This window comes from Mobula birostris, chromosome 5, assembly GCF_030028105.1.
Source record: "Mobula birostris isolate sMobBir1 chromosome 5, sMobBir1.hap1, whole genome shotgun sequence".
NCBI lineage: Eukaryota > Metazoa > Chordata > Chondrichthyes > Myliobatiformes > Myliobatidae > Mobula > Mobula birostris.
In genome coordinates this window covers 138,479,864-138,496,287 of record NC_092374.1, presented here as the reverse complement: position 1 = coordinate 138,496,287, position 16,424 = coordinate 138,479,864, and the positions used below count along the sequence as shown (strand labels likewise).

At 44.5% G+C, this 16,424-nt stretch overlaps 1 protein-coding gene across 1 annotated transcript in view; it reads left to right on the top strand.

The window, feature by feature from the left end:
• LOC140198402 (glypican-5-like) overlaps positions 1-16,424 on the top strand; it is a 952,742-nt gene that overhangs the window by 126,722 nt on the left and 809,596 nt on the right. The window contains exon 4 of the mRNA XM_072259495.1: positions 6,811-6,941. Coding sequence (XP_072115596.1) covers positions 6,811-6,941 — 131 coding nt within the window. The remainder of the gene's footprint in view (positions 1-6,810; positions 6,942-16,424) is intronic.

Sequence of the window (16,424 nt, the reverse complement as noted above, 5' to 3'; positions counted from 1 at the left end):
ATATTTCCACAGGTATATTACTTGCATTTGCTGCATTAATATTTGTGTCTTTCTGAGGACTCTGGTCAACATGTTCATTTATTACATCTGCTGACTCCTTTGGTGTACTGACTGGTGATGTGTCAAAGCTATGGGTTGGAATTTGTGGTCCGAGATCCACGAAGTTCCTTCTCAGAGGTGTCTCTTGCTCTGTCTAGGTCTGATAGGAATGTGGAGCTACTTCCTCTTGCACATATCCTTGCATGGACCATGTGCCTGAATTGTGATCTCAGATTCATACTTGATCTCCAGGCTTCAAGACTGGTGGGCTTTTCATAGTCTTGTCGTGATACAGTTTCTGTTTTCCTTTCCCATTCGCTTGAATCTTGTCTGCTTCTTTAGGTATCAATAGGTCTTCATGCACTGGAAGGTTAATGTGTATGTGTTCTACCTATCAGCATTTGTGTTGGTGAAAGGCCATTCTGTAGTGACACACTTCTGTAAATCATCAAACTTTTACGGAAATTCTCTCGAAAATCCTGCATTTTCTTCATGAGGCCCTTCACTACCTTAACTGTACTCTCTGCTTGGCCATTCGATTTTGGGTGATATGGACTTGAAATTGAATGTCAAAACCCCCAAACATGGGGAAAGGACTCAAATTCACAGCTTCACAATTGTGGACCATTGTCTAATACCACTTTACATGGAACTCCATCCCTTGTAACACAGTTTTCAGGAAGATGATGACTGCTTTGCTGAATGTTGATTGCAGTGTTGCATCCTTGGGTTAATTAGAAAAGTAGTCCATTACAACAATATGACTCTTGCCATTACAATCAAACAAATCCACTTCAACTTTCAAGTATGACCTGGTACAGGGTGTGATGTAAGTGGTTCTGATTGCTGCATTAGTCTATAGTTAAGGCATTATTCACATGAAGAAATGGTCTAGCTGATGTCCTGGTTTATTCTTAGCCAGTACATCACATCACGAGCTCTACATTTACATTTTATTCCCAACAGATGCCTTTTGTGTATCTTCTAGAGCATTTCCTTATGTAGCGACACTGGAATCACAAGCCTGTTCGTTTTGAAAACCATATGTTTCACTACTGACAGTTCAGATCTGGATGCCTAGTAATCCCTAATACACATTGGACAATCATTCTTGTTAGCCTTTCTTTCAGTATTGTACCGTTGAGTTCTTTCAATGTTTCATCTGTCCCTGCTGCTTTCCTAATCTTCTCTCTTCTATTAGGAGATACTGGAATGGAAGTGACAATCATGTCAATATAGGCCTGTATATCTGTATTAACCTCTTGGTCACTCTTTTCTTTCTTGACAACTGCTCGATATAGCACATCAGCAGGAAGTATGCTGTACGTTTTCCCGTTGTGTAGATCCTCTCACATCATATTTCTGCAGCCTTATCAACATGCGCTGTATCCTCATGGGACAGTCATTCAGTGGTTTATTTTGAGGTGTTTCCACTTCAAAAGCTTGTCCATAGATGAACTGATGAAACCTTTTGCATGTATGTGTGCTGGCGAGAAGCTCTTTCTCTATCTGTGCATTGTGGCTTCCGCACTAGTTAAAGCCCTTGATGCAAAAGCCACAGGTTGCTCTATGTCATCGTGCTGCTACAGTAGTACTGCTCCAAGGCTGTACCAGGAAGCATCAGCTGAAATCCTAGTACACCTTTCTGGATCAGAAAACTCTAGCATGGGCTCTTCAGTTATGACTCTTTAGAACATCTGGAAACACACTTCTTGCTCATGAGACCAAATCCACTCATTTCACTTATGAAGGAGTGACCTGAGTGGCTGTTGAAGGACAAACTTAGCCAAGTAAGTCACCACCCCCTTGTTTTGGGGCCTCTCCATGTTTTCAATGGCTGAAGTCTTTCTTCGGTCAGGCTTCACTCCCTGACGTCTCCTATCAAGACCAGTGTCTTAACGCCAAACTCATTTTCTTCAATATTTAATTTCAAATTGACATACTGTGTCACGTTAAGCGTTTGTCTCAGTTGTGTATCATGTTCATCCCAGGTGGACCCCTAGGTGATGTTGTCCTCCATCATGGTCTCGACATCAGGTGTGCCCTCAAAGATCATGTGGATGGTTTTATGGTAGACTTTTTGTACGGTCAGAATCCCATATGGTAGACAGAGAAAGCGGTATCTTCCCTGTGGTGTATTAAAAGTGTGCAGTCTCAAGCTTGCCTCATCAAGCTTCATCTACAAAACCCAGATGACATATTGAGCTTGCTAAACCAGTTGGCACCTGTAAACCAGGACATCATCTTCTCCCATGTTAGCAATTTAAAATGTTTTTTCTTGATGGCTATATTGAGATCTCTTGGGTTTAGACAGATCCACAATGCTCCATTTTTCTTCTGCATAAAGACCAGTGAGCTCATCACTCTGCTGGTTCCGGTTTTCTGTATGACATTCATCTGTTCCATGTGTGATAGTTCTTGTATAGGTTTGTCTCTAAGTGGAAACGGAACTTTCCGGCATGCATGGACAACAGGAGTCAACTGCCTTATCTGCGATGTCTGCAGAGACTAAGAATTTCAGGTTGTATATGTATACATTCTCTGATAATAAATGGAATCATTGAACCATTGAGCAGTTATTGCAAGACTTTCCATAAGCAGGACACATCTTTGGAATGTGACTGCCTCCATATATGCTGTTTGAGCCTTCCTCTTTGCCTTGCTGTTGCTGTGGGAAACACCCTGTGCAGTGTTTCTCTGTTTTCACAGCATGCACTGTTGTGTCTGCACTGTGCAGCTTCTTAGCTAGTGCTAGTGGAGTCTCTACTGCCCTGCACATATTCACTGCCTTTGCCAGCATCAAATCTTTTTCATGCAGCAGTCTTTCTCCGAGTCCATTTTCTGGAATTCCACAAACTATTCTGTGTCTGACTAGTGGGTTTCTCAAATCTCCAAATTCACAGTATGTGAAGCTCAGCTAAGTACTTGTCAAAACTAACACCTTGTTTCTGGTCAAGGGAAAAAAAATCTTACATATCCCAAATGTACTGTTTCGATTTGAGACAAAATACTGCGCAAATTTTGTCATCAGCGTGTCCAATGAAAAGCTATCTCATCAACTTAAAAGCTGTTTACGATGTCCAAAACATCTTCGCCAATTACATGCAGAAAACTATTTCAATTTTTCATCAGTCCCTGCTGCTCCACTAGCAGCTAAATACATATTGAATTGCTGTTTAAAGCATTTCCGGTTATCAGTTAGATTGCTGGTAAACTGCATAGGTGTGGGAAGAGTTTGCTTGATGGGAACTCTTGGCCTCTGACCTGAACCTCTCTGGGTGAATCCAGTAACTGCTGAACTTTGAGACAACGTGCTCTTTCACCTCACTGACCAGCTTCTCCATCACAACTGGTGTACTTGCTGCTAGCACCTTTTGTACTCATGCAGTCTCTTTCTCAGTCATGCACAGTATTTATTTACTCTCTGTGTTTAGACCTCACAGTGTCTTCTTACACCATGTTATGTTCATTCTCAATAAGGACAAACTTGGCATAGGTTTACGCTGGAACATTTTATTACAGAATTGTTGTTCAACCCTGTGCATGCGCAACCAGGTCACCATTGTTGCTTCAAGTTCTGGGTGAACCCCTTGCATAGCCCACTGGGGATTGAAGTTCTTTTTTTTTTATGCACGTATAATAACACACTCCCTGCTTCCTCAACAGTACCTACCTCCCTACCTACGTTTGTATTGTCTACATGCTTGTTCACTAAACCATCAAATCCATCATCCAGATCATACATGTAACTTGAAAAGAAGCAGTTCCAGCACTGACCACTGCGAGCCACCAATAGTCATTGGCAGCCAACCAGGAAAGGATTCCTTTATCTCCACTCTTTGCTTATTTAACCTTAGCCGAATCACAGGACAATTAACGATGACCAATTAACTTACTAACTTTATCTGTCCAAAAGTTATTTGAGGGATGAGACAGAGCTCCAGAAGTTTTGTTAATATCTCACCACTTTATTTGTTATAAAAGGCTTGGGTAGCATTGGCTCAGACTAAGTCTGCTCTAAGACTAATTTTGAAAGGTACTTGAAAGATATCTGCTGCCTAAACTTTAGAAGCAATATATTTTCCTCTGCTCCAACATCAGACTCATGGTCTCCCTCAGTGATATTCACACATGGTGCAGATTCGTAGCAATTATGCTGGTTAATTATCCTGTTGTTCCTCTTCCAGATTATACAGAGCATTTGTGTTTTTATAGCTATTTCTAATGAAGTTTTTTTTTTAAGAGTCCTTTCTTTCAGTAGTCTCCCAATATTTTTGAATTGACAGACATTCAGAAACATTCCTGCCACTATCTGTAAAGAGTTTGTATGTTTTCCCATGATCTCGTGGGTTTCCTCCAGGTGCCCCAGTTTCCTCCACAATACTGGTTGGTTAATTGGCCATTATAAATTATCCTATGATTAGGCTAGGATTAAATCAGGGGTTGCTGGGCAGCATGGCTTGAAGAGCCAGAAGGGCCTATTCTGAGCTGTATCTCAGTCAATCAATTAATAAATAAATAAGCAAACAAACAATCTAAGTTCCTCAAACACGAGGGAATCTGCAGATGCTGGAATTTCAAGAAACACACATAAAAGTTGCTGGTGAATGCAGCAGGCCAAGCAGCATCTCTAGGAAGAGGTACAGTCGACGTTTCAGACCGAGACCCTTCATCAAGATTAACTGAAAGAAGAGCTAGTAAGAGATTTGAGAGGGGGAGGGGGGATCCGAAATGATAGGAGAAGACAGGAGGGGGAGGGATGGAGCTAAGTGCTGGACAGTTGATTGGCAAAAGGGATATGAGAGGATCATGGGACGGGAAGCCTAGGGAGAAAGAGAAGGGGGAAGGGGGGAAAAAGCAGAGGATGGGCAAGCAGTATAGTGAGAAGGACGGAGGGAGAAAAAGGAGAGAGAGAAAAAGAATGTGTGTATACAAATAAATCACGAATGGGGTATGAGGGGAAAGTGGGGCATTAGCGGAAGTTTGAGAAGTCAATGTTCATGCCAGCAGGTTGGAGGCTACCCAGACAGAACATAAGAGGTTGTTCCTCCAACCTGAGTGTGGCTGTGGATAGACATATCAGAATGGGAATGGGACGTGGAATTAAAATGCGTGGCCACTGGAAGATCCTGCTTTCTCTGGCGGACAGAGCGTAGGTGTTCAGCGAAACGAACCCCCAGTCTGCATTGGGTCTTGCCAATCTATAGAAGGCCACATCGGGAGCACTGGACGCAGTATATCACCCCAGCCAACTCACAGGTGAAGTGTAGCCTCACCTAGAAGGACTGTCTGGGGCCCTGAATGGTAGTGAGGGAGGAAGTGTAAGGGCATGTGTAGCACTTGTTCCGCTTACAAGGATAAGTGCCAGGAGGGAGATCGGTGGGGAGGGATGGGGGGGACAAATGGACAAGAGAGTCGCGTAGGGAGCAATCCCTGTGGAAAGCAGAGAGAATGGGGGAGGGAAAGATGTACTTAGTGGAGGGATCCCATTGGAGGTGGCGGAAGTTACGGAGAATAATATGTTGGACCCGGAGGCTGGTGGGGTGGTAGGTGAGGACAAAGGGAACCCTATTCCTAGTGAGGTGGCGGGAGGATGGAGTGAGAGCAGATGTGAGTGAAATGGGGGAGATGCGTTTGAGAGCAGAGTTGATGGTGGAGGAAAGGAAACCCCTTTCTTTTAAAAAGGAGGACATCTCCTTCATCTCAGGATTGACAGAAACAATGCCAACTGGCATGGCTTAGCCAGTTATCAAAGTTTTCCTAGCCTTTTATTGGCCATTCCAGTGACACCATTAATACCTCTTGATTGTGAAGGCCTTGCAGCTTTGGATTACGATGGTGTTGGATAATAAATCAACATAGTGGATCTGGAAAAGTTAAGATTTTACTCAGCATGACAGAATAAAGCTTCTCCAGATCCACCATTATTGAATTGTTGTCCAGAGGACAATTGGGTGCTTATGGCTTGTAGCAAGTTGTGACCCACCACTTATAAGTCCATCTCATATGACCACTTCTGGTTATGTATCATTTGTAGAATTCAAAATGCCATTTGATCAGAGCAATACAGTTGTCAAATATAATACTTATTTCAGAAAAAAATGCAGAATAATGAATCAAACTGATGCATCTCTCAATGAAAATCAAAAAAATTGCAGATGTGGAAATCCAAAATAAAAACAGAATGTACTGGAGATACTCAGCAGCTTGGTTTGACATTCCAGGTTGATTTTTTTTTTGTCAGAGTACTAGTGAAATCCTCAACCTGGTAACAGACTACCAGCCCCATTTGATAGAAATAACAATTCAACTGCATGCAGTCTCTTTTTGAAAGTCAATGGATTGGGCATTTCACCACTGAGATGTTACTTGATCACCTGGAGAAATATAAACTACACCATCGATATAATTTGAGAGAATTAGAACTACTAATGATAGTAATGCATTATTGCTTCAACACAGTACTTCTATACAACACTGTTTCTGTATTTGGTTACACATACTTTTATTTCCTTGGGCATTTCTAGCTGAATTTAAAACAGCAGAAGGTTTTAGTCATTAGTATTTCTAAAACACTGTAATATGTTTTCAAAAGTAAGCACCTATTTGTTTGCCTCCACTATATGTTCTCAATATATATGTTTCAATGGCTGCACTAACATAATCTGGTAGTAAGAACAAAATAACTGGCATTTAATTTTAAGAATGGCTTTTAATGTTCAGACCATGTTTTAATAATTTCAAGTTCATCATATTTACTTTTTTTAACAGGTAAATAGAGCTTGTGGACATCCTGTCAGAAAACCTGCACAACCTAGAGATCATCAGCCAGATCTTTACGATAAACATCAACTGAAGTTCAATCATAAGGAAAACGAGGAGTCATTATCCAGCAGGCGGAAGTAAGATCCAGTATTGAAATTTACACTTTGTTTTTGTAACAAGTGGAACTGGAAGTTATTAAAATCCTTTAAGTAATATAATTCCAATATTTAAATAAATATTTTTAGTAGGCTCCAACTAACAGGGAGTATTAATTTTACCGGAGTATCAAAGAAGAACTGAGGAAAAGGAGCCTGTAATCAGAATCAGAAGCACTTGACCGCAGTATGTGAAACATACCAGAATTGATTATGGTTTGGTGCCAAGCATAAAACACTGCAATAGACATCACACTGAGAGAAAGAGAAATTGCCTTTGAACTTACGAGAGAGCATAGGTCATCAACTTCTTGCTGTTGATGTTTCTGTAGCAGGCAATTTCTTTCTTACAAGGTCGAGTTGCTAGCTCGACACTCCACCCAACACGGATGGAAAGCGTGCATGGGAGCCAGCTGGATTTGAACTCGGGACCTTCTGCTCCAAAGTCCAGTGCTGATGCCACTATGCCGCCAGCCGGCAGACAACACAATAGCAACCAATAATTTTACAAGACGGTAGTGCAAACAGCCATGAGCAATCAACAATTGGCAGAATGGTACATACACAAATGTCAATAATCAAGCAAGTAAATGCGAACATTTGAAGAGACTCAATAATTTTCAACAGAGCAAGGAGAGCAGGAAAGACCATTTAATGGATGTTGTGCAGGAATAGTTAGGATATTATACCTGAGTGAGTTTTGTTGAGAAGCTGGGTAACAACAGGAAAGAAGCTTAGCAGATGATATTAAGTCCTGGTGGTGATAGACTTGTAGTATCTCCCTGAAGGGAATTTGGTGAATAGGTGATTGCTAGGGTGGGTTAAGTCAGCAGTAATTTTTTTCAGCCATTTTCTTCACTCTGGTGATGAACAGGTCTTTTAATGTCAGTAGCCGACAGCCAATGATCTTCTCTGCTGAGTGTACCATTGGCTGCAAACTGGATTTGTAGAGGAAAGAGGTAGCGGGAAATGAAATGATGATAGAGATGGTCACAGGACCCTCAGTAATGCCGCTGAATAAAAATTCATCAGGATGTACCCTGAGATGTTAAGTTTCCTAAGCTGGCGTAGGAAGAACAATCTCTGCTGGGCTTTCCTGATGATGAGTGTAATGTGCTTTGAACACTTCAATATACTGGTAATAGTAGTCCCTAGGAATTTGAAAGACTCAACCACAGACACAGATTGACCTTTAATCTGCGGCCAGAAAGTTCTATTTTAACTTCATCAGTCCACAGGACTTGTTTCCAAAATGCATCAGGCTTGTTTAGATGTTCCTTTGAACCTTTTGAATAGAACATTTTGGACGCACTGAGCAAAGGTATGTTTGGAGAAAAAAAGGTGCAGAATTTCATGAAAAGAACCCCTCTCCAACTGTTAAGCACAGGGGTGGATCGATCATGCTTTGGGCTTGTGTTGCAGCCAGTGGCACGTGGAACATTTACTGGTAGAGAGAAGAATGAATTCAATTAAATACCAGCAAATTCTGGAAGCAAACATCGCACCGTCTGTAAAAAAGCCGAAGATGAAAAGAGGATGGCTTCTACAACAGGATAATGAACCTAAGCACACCTCAAAATCCACAATGGACTACCTCAAGAGGCGCAAGCTGAAGGTTTTGCCATGACCCTCACAGTCCCCTGACCTAAACGTCATCAAGAATCTGTGGATAGACTTCAAAAGAGCAGTGCATGCAAGATGGCCCAAGAATCTCACAGAACTAGAAGCTTTTTGCAAGGAAGAATGGGCAAAAATCCCCCAAACAAGAATTGAAAGACTCTTAGCTGGCTACAGAAAGTGTTTACAAGCTGTGATACTTGCCAAAAGGGGTGTTACTAAGTACTGCCATGCAGGGTGCCCAATCTTTTGCTTCGGGCCCTTTTCCTTTTTTGTTATTTTGAAACTGTAAAAGATGGAAAGAAAAACGTTTTCTTGCTTAAAATATTAAAGAAATATGTCATCTTTAACCTTACGCCTTTTGGAAATCAGTTCATCTTTTACTCACTTAGCTATTCACAGTAACAGAAATTTTGAGCAGGGGTGCCCAAACTTTTGCATGTCACTGTATGATCTGTCTTTGATTATCATGGGTGAGAAGCAGTAGGATGGCCTTATTTCAGAGCATTGTGTAAGAAGACCATGAAACGTTTTTTCACGAAGAAGAAGGAAAGTGGAGCTGAAGGACAGAAGAGACAAAAGTTGGAGGGGGAAGAAACCAAGAAGTCAAGCAAGTTCTTCATGCCCTTCTTTGAAAAGCCCGGAACAAGTAGTTCGACACGTTCCATGGAGTTGCTTGCATCTGCTACAAGTTTGTTAGAATCCAAAGGTGCATCAAGTACAAATGCGTCACAAGCTGAGGAGGAAGTTAAGTCAAATAAATCCGAGTATGACGACATTAAGAGTGAGGCTGCCACAGACAACGTGGACATGACAGGAGGGGAAGACGATGGTGGTGGTGGTGATGTTGAGTTTATTGACGAGATTTTACCTGACAAGATTGAACCTGATGATACTGAACCTAGTGAACTGAATGGTGTCAAAGAGCCTCAGATTGTCATACCAGAAGTGATTGAACAGCATGACATAGGACTTCTGAAGTTCGACCAGGATACTGGAAAAGCATTTCTGCCTGCCGAGTTGAGAACAGAAATAATAAAGCTGGGTTTGAAGTATTTCCAGAACAGTGAGGGGCCTTTGCTACCAACAAATAACCGCTCAATGAACAAAACTTGGTTCAAGAGGAAATTGGGAAATGGTCGTGGTAAGGAAGTGACTCGCTCATGGCTGGTCTGTTCCCCTTCTAAAAAGTCTGCATTTCGTACCTGTTGTCTTCTCTATTCCTGGTCAGACCATCAATCCTCATTGGAGCAGGAAGTGGATTCAACCAGTGGAAAGCACCTAAAAGGATTCGTAACACACATAAAAAATTGCTGGTGAATGCAGCAGGCCAGGCAGCATCTCTAGGAAGAGGTACAGTCCACGTTTCGGGCCGAGACCCTTCGTCAGGACTAACTGAAAAAGAGATATTAAGAGATTTAAAAGTGAGAGGGGGAGGGGGAGATCCGAAATGATAGGAGAAGACAGGAGGGGGAGGGATGAATCTAAGAACTGGAAAGTTGATTGGCAAAAGGGATATGAGAGGATCATGGGACGGGAGGCCTAGGGAGAAAGAAAGGGGGAGGGGGAAGCCCAGAGGATAAGCAAGGAGGTATAGTGAGAGGGACAGAGGAAGAAAAAGAAAGATAGAAAATAAATAAATAAATAAATAAATAACGGATGGGGTACGAAGGGGAGGTGGTGTACATGACAATGCCAAGAATCATCGGGAATGCTTCACACAGTGGAAAGAAATGGAAATAAATTCAGCTGGAAACAGAGGAGTTATTGATGCGGTATTTCAGTCACAGATTGAGAAGGAAAAGCAGAACTGGTGTGATATCTTGAGGAGATTCCTTCACTGCATAAAATTCCTTGCGACTCAGAACTGGCTTTGCGAGAACACAGGCAGTCACTTCAGCTAGACGATGACTCCAATGTGGGAAATTTCCTTAGCTCACTGAAAACACTGGCCATCTTTGACCCTGTCATAAAAGAATACTTCACTCATTTGGGAAGTCTTCCTGGATCCTCGTCTTATCTTTCACCGGGTGTCCAGAATGAATTCATCCACATGATGGCATCCACTGTTCACCAGAGTTTACTGAGAAACATTCGTAAAGCCAGGTACTATGGTCTCATGTTTGACTTGACTCCTGATCGGGCACACCGTGAGCAGATGTCAGAAGTAGTGAGGTATGTGGAAGTTGATCTTGAAAGGAAAACAGTCTGTGTTAGAGAGTCCTTCCTTGGTTTTACCCAGATAAGCCAGAAGGATGCTGAGAGCTTGGTTGAAGACATCTTGAAACAGCTAGAGAAGGATGAAATGGAGTGACGAGATTGTCGGTCACAGTGCTATGAAAACGCTGCTGTGATGGCTGGACACAGAAGTGGTGTTCAGTTCATCAAAGAATAAGTGAGAAAAACAACCTGGCAGTGTTTGTGAATTGCAAAAATCACTCACTCAGCTTGGTGGGTGTACATGCAGCCAAGCAAGATACAATGATGGTCACGTTTTTTGGAACCACTGAAGCTCTCTACGTGTTTTTCTCTCGTTCAACACAGCACTGGGAAAAACTCAAAAATGCCGTGCCTGTGGTTGTTAAGTCGGAGTCTGAAACCAGCTGGAGTGCAAGGACAGAAGCAGTGAAGCTCATCAACAAGTACCCTGAGGGGGTACTTCAAGTTCTCCAGGACATGATAGACAATGAAAACGAGACCAGTGAAACAAGAAGTGACGCAAGGCAGTTGTACAACCGCATGTTGAGTTACAATTTTCTGATTTTGCTAGGATTTTGGAACAAAGTACTCATTCACATTGACCGTATTCAAAAGGGGCTGCAGGATCCTAGCATGAACTTCCACGATGCTGCTCTGGGTTTGAAAGCCTTCCGAGATCTTGTACAGCTCTGATGTTGATGGACGGCAGCTATATGAAGAAATGCTATCAAGGCGGGTCAACATGAAAATATGAAGACCTGAAGAGCTTCTTGAATTTATTGTTCAGTATGGAGATGATTGTTACAAGGAGGGTGTTGGAAGGCGGACCCAAGTGCAAGACACAGACACTGAAGTACTAGGTACTGGACAAGAAAGCAAGGTGAGTAAGGAAGCAACGACGCTGGACATAGACACAGGCCCTGGACGAGAATAGGATTCAGGGCCTGGGCTATGACTTGGAGTAGAAACACGGGACCCGGACAGCGAACTAGGAACGAGGAGCTTGGACTAGGAACACGGAACTCTGGAACCAGAGCCTGGACAAGAACCTGGAACCTGGGTCTTGATTGGGATTCAGAACCTGGGTCTTGACTCGGAACCGGAACCCGGGTCTAGGCTAGGACTTGGGACTAGGATCTTGGCAAGGACAGGATGTGGCTACAGGACAGGACAAGGTACTCCAGCACAGGACGAGGAATCTCCAGCACCGGGCTGGGCGAGGAACTCCTGGGCTTGGCGAGGCACCAGAACTGAATGAGGACACAAAGCTCAGATTTGGGCAGGGCTGGAACATGGCGCCTAGACTTGGAACACAGGAACACAGAACATAGAGTCAGGACCCCTCCTTTGGGACAGGACATAGGGCCAGGACTTGTACACGGAACACAGAGTCAGGACCCCTCCTTCGGGACAGGACATAGAGCCGGGACTTGTACATGGAACACAGAGTCAGGACCCCTCCTTCGGGACAGGACATAGAGCCGGGACTTGTACATGGAACACAGAGTCAGGACCCCTCCTTGGGGACAGGACATAGAGCCGGGATTTGTACACAGAACATAGAGTCAGGACTCCTCCTTTGGGACAGGACATAGGGGGGAACTTGTACACGGAACACAGAGCCAGGACCCCTCCTTCGGGACAGGACATAAGGCCAGGATTTGTACACAGAACACAGAGCCAGGACCCCTCCTTCGGGACAGGACATAGGGCTGGGACTTGTACACGGAACACAGAGTCAGGATCCCTCCTTCGGGACAGGACATAGGGCCGGGACTTGTACACGGAACACAGAGTCAGGACCCCTCCTTGGGAACAGACATAGGGCTGGGGCTCTTCTTTGACACGGACACTAAACACAGGGACACAGAGAGACAGTTCCAAACTAAACGGTAGATAGTTCCTTATCTTGGCGTGGCAAGGCTCCGGTCTCACTCCGGCGGTTGAACTAGACGGCGAAGTGCCGAGGATTCGGATGGAGATGATCCAGCACAGGATGAAAAACTCCAGCACAGGCTGAGAAACTCCAGGGCAGCACAAGGCTCTTGGATTGGGTTTGGCTCGGTTCTTGGACTCAGCTTGGTTAGGCTCTTGGGTACGGAGCCGGGACCCTTTCTAGGACACAGGCCCGGGATGCTTTCTAGAACGCAGGGCCGGGACCCTTTCTAGGATGCAGGGCCAGGATGACTGCCAAGGGAACCGCTGAGGGGGACTGCCAAGGGAACTGCTGAGGGGAACTGCCAAGGGACTCCTGATCTGGATGAGGAACTCCTGGACTGGACGAGAACACAAAGCCTTGACTTGGATAGGACTGAAACACTGTGCCTGGAACTTGAACACAGGAACTTAGAACACAGAGCAGGGACCCCTCCTTAGGAACAGGACCTAGGGTCGGGACTCTTCTTTGACACGGACACTAAACACAGGGACACAAAGGGACAGTTCCAAACTCAACGATAGGTAGTTCCTTATCTTGGCGTGGCAAGGCTCCAGTCTCACTCCAGCAGTTGAACTAGACGGCGATACAGGAAGGACGCAGGCGAGGTTGCAGGCAAGGTTAGCAGACAAAGGTTAGTCCCGAAGTAACTGTTGAGATAAACTGCCAGGGATTCAGATGGGGAGGGGAATGGAACAGTCCAGCGCCATCTAGTTCAACCGTCGGAGTGAGACCGGAGCCTTGTCACGCCAAGATAAGGAACTATCTGTCGTTGAGTTTGGAATTGTCTCTTTGTGTCCCTGTGTTTAGTGTCTGTGTCAAAGAAGAGTTCCGGCCCTATGTCCTGTTCCCAAGGAGGGGTCTTGACTCTGTGTAGAGCCCCGGCCCTAAATCCTGTTCCCAAGGAGGGGTCCTGGCTCTGTGTACCATGTACGAGTCCTGGCCCTATGTCCTGTCCCCAAGGAGGGGTCCTGGCTCTATGTTCTGTGTTCCTGTGTTCCACGTACCAGGCGCCGTGTTCCAGTCCTGTCCAAGTCAAGGCTTCATGTTCTCGTCCAGTCCAGGAGCCCCTAGTCCAGTCTAGGAGTCCCTCGGCAGTTTAGCTCGGCAGCTCCCTCAGCAAGTGTCCTTAGCACTCATCCTGGCCCTGCGTCCTAGAAAGGGTCCCAGTCCTGCACTCCAAGGAGGAGTTCCGGCTCTGTACCCAAGAGCCTAACCAAGCCGAGTCCAAGAGCTGAGCCAAACTCAGTCCGAGAGCCTCATCCTGCCCTGGAGTACCTCGTCCTGTCCACGTCCAAGGCTCTAAGCGTCCAGTCCATGTCCAAGCCTTTGAATATCCAGTTCAAGTCGAAGGCTCCATGTTCCTGTGTTCCAAGATCAAGTCTAGGCACCGTGTTCCAGCCCTGTCCAAACCCGAGCTTCGTGTCCTCTTTCAGTTCTGGTGCCTCGCCAAGTCCAGGAGTTACTCACCAAGCCCAGGAGTTAACTTGTTCAGCCCGGTGCTGGAGATTCCTCGTCCTGTGCTGGAGTACCTTGTCCTGTCCTGTAGCCACGTCCTGTCCTTGCCAAGATCCTAGTCCCAAGTCCTTGCCAAGATCCAAGTCCCGAGTCCTAACCTAGATCTGGGTTCCGGTTCCGAGTCAAGAACCAGGTTCCGAATCCCAACCAAGACCCAGGTTCTGGGTCCTTGTCCAGGCTCTGGTTCTGGAGTTCCGAGTTCCTAGTCCAGGCTCCTTGTTCCTAGTTCCACGTCCGGGTCCCGTGCTCCTAGCCCAAGTCCTAGCCCAGGCCCTGAATCCTAGTCTCGTCCAGGGCCTGTGTCAATGGCCAGCGTCATTTCTTCCTTCTTGCATTGCTTTCTTGACAAACCTTGTCCTGTTCCTAGTACTTCAGTGTCTGTGTCTTGTATTTGGGTCTTCTCCCAACGCCCTCTTGTAACAATGAGAGCGTTTTCCCCAATCTTCGCGTTGCTATTCAGATAATGCTAACCATCGCAGTTTCTATCGCTAGCTTTGAGAGATCATTCAGCAAGTTAAAACTAATACTTTCATATTTGAGAGCCTCCATGGGTCAAGGCAGACTCTGTGATCTTGCTCTGCTGAGTGTAGAAAGAGAAGAAACTGAAAAAACTGACTTTGATCACATCATAGACCAATTTGCATTAGTGAAAGCAAGGAAGGTGCAGTTATAATTTTCATGTAGTGCCATAATTTGTTAATTAAGAGATTAACGAGCTTGACTTGTATTTTTGAGCTGATATTATGGTAACGTTATCTAAAAAATGGGTGTGAGATGTTTGGACAGGGGCGCAATTTCAGTGCTTGCCATAGGCGCTATTTTCCGTAGATACGCCCCTGCATGTAGTCCCTCTATTTAAGAAGGGAGGGGGAGAGAAAATGCTGCCATCATTGGTAGGCAAGTGCTTGAGTCTATGGTGAACAATGCAGTAATACTTTGAAAACAATAGTAGGATTGAGCAGAATCAAAATGTATTTCTGAAAGGAAAATCATGCTGCCTAGCCTAATCTGCAGTAGTTTTTGAGGATGTAAACAACTAGGATAGATACTCACCTTGAGTATTGTGAACAGTTTTGGGCCCCTCATCTTAGAAAAGATGTGCTGGCATTAGGGAGGGTCCAAAGGAGTTTCACAAGGATGATTCCAAGAATGAAAGGGTTATCATATGAGGAATATTTGATGGCTCTGGGTCTGTACTCCCTGGAATTCAGAAGGATGAGTGGTGGGGGGGTGGACCTCATTGAAATCTTTCGAATGTTGAAAGGCCTAGACAGAGTAGATGTGGAAAGGATGTTTCCCATGGTGGGAGAGTCCAGGACAAGAGGGCACAGCCTCAGGATAGAGGGGCGCTCTTTCAAAACAGAGGTGCAGAGAAATTTCTTTAGCCAAAAGGTGGTGAATTTGTGGAACTTGTTGCTACATACAGCTGTGGTGGCCAGGTTGTTGGGTGTATTTAAGGCAAGCTTGATAGATTCTTGATTGGACATGGCATCAAAGGTTACGGGGTGAAGGCTGGGAACTGGGGTTGAGGAAGAGATTTGAAAAAAAAAGGATCAGCCATGATTGAATGGCGGAGCAGACTCGATGGGCCAAATGGCCTAATTCTGCTCCTGTGTCTTATGGCCTTATAAGAAAACATCTGTGATTGTGCCGTATTGGTATTTTCAGAAGACTTTCAATAAGCTTTGATGCAGCAGGTTGGTTAGCAAGTTTAGAATACATGCTGCTGAGTAAACATTGGTATGATTGAGAACTGCTTTCCAACAGTGGCTGGAAAGATGTTGGGGCCTATTTTTAAGGATGAGGTTTCTGGGTGCTTGGAAGCAATAGGCCAAATCAGCATGGTTTCCTTAAGGGGAAATCTTGCCTGACAAATCTGTTGGAATTCTTTGAGGAAATAACAGTTAGACAAAGGAGAGTTGATGGATGCTGTTTATTTGGATTTTCAGAAGGCCCTTGACAAGGTGCCACACATGAGGCTGCTTAACAAGATAAAAACTAACGATTTTATAGGAAACATACTGGCATTGATAGAAGATTGGTTGACTTTTCACATTGTATGTCAATGATTTGGCTGAAAGAATTGATGGCTTTGTGATCTTGCGGACCATGTGAAGGTAGGTGGAGGAGCAGGTAATTTTGAGGAAGCAGGGTGTCAGCAAAAGGACTTAGACGGATTGGGAGAATGGGCAAAA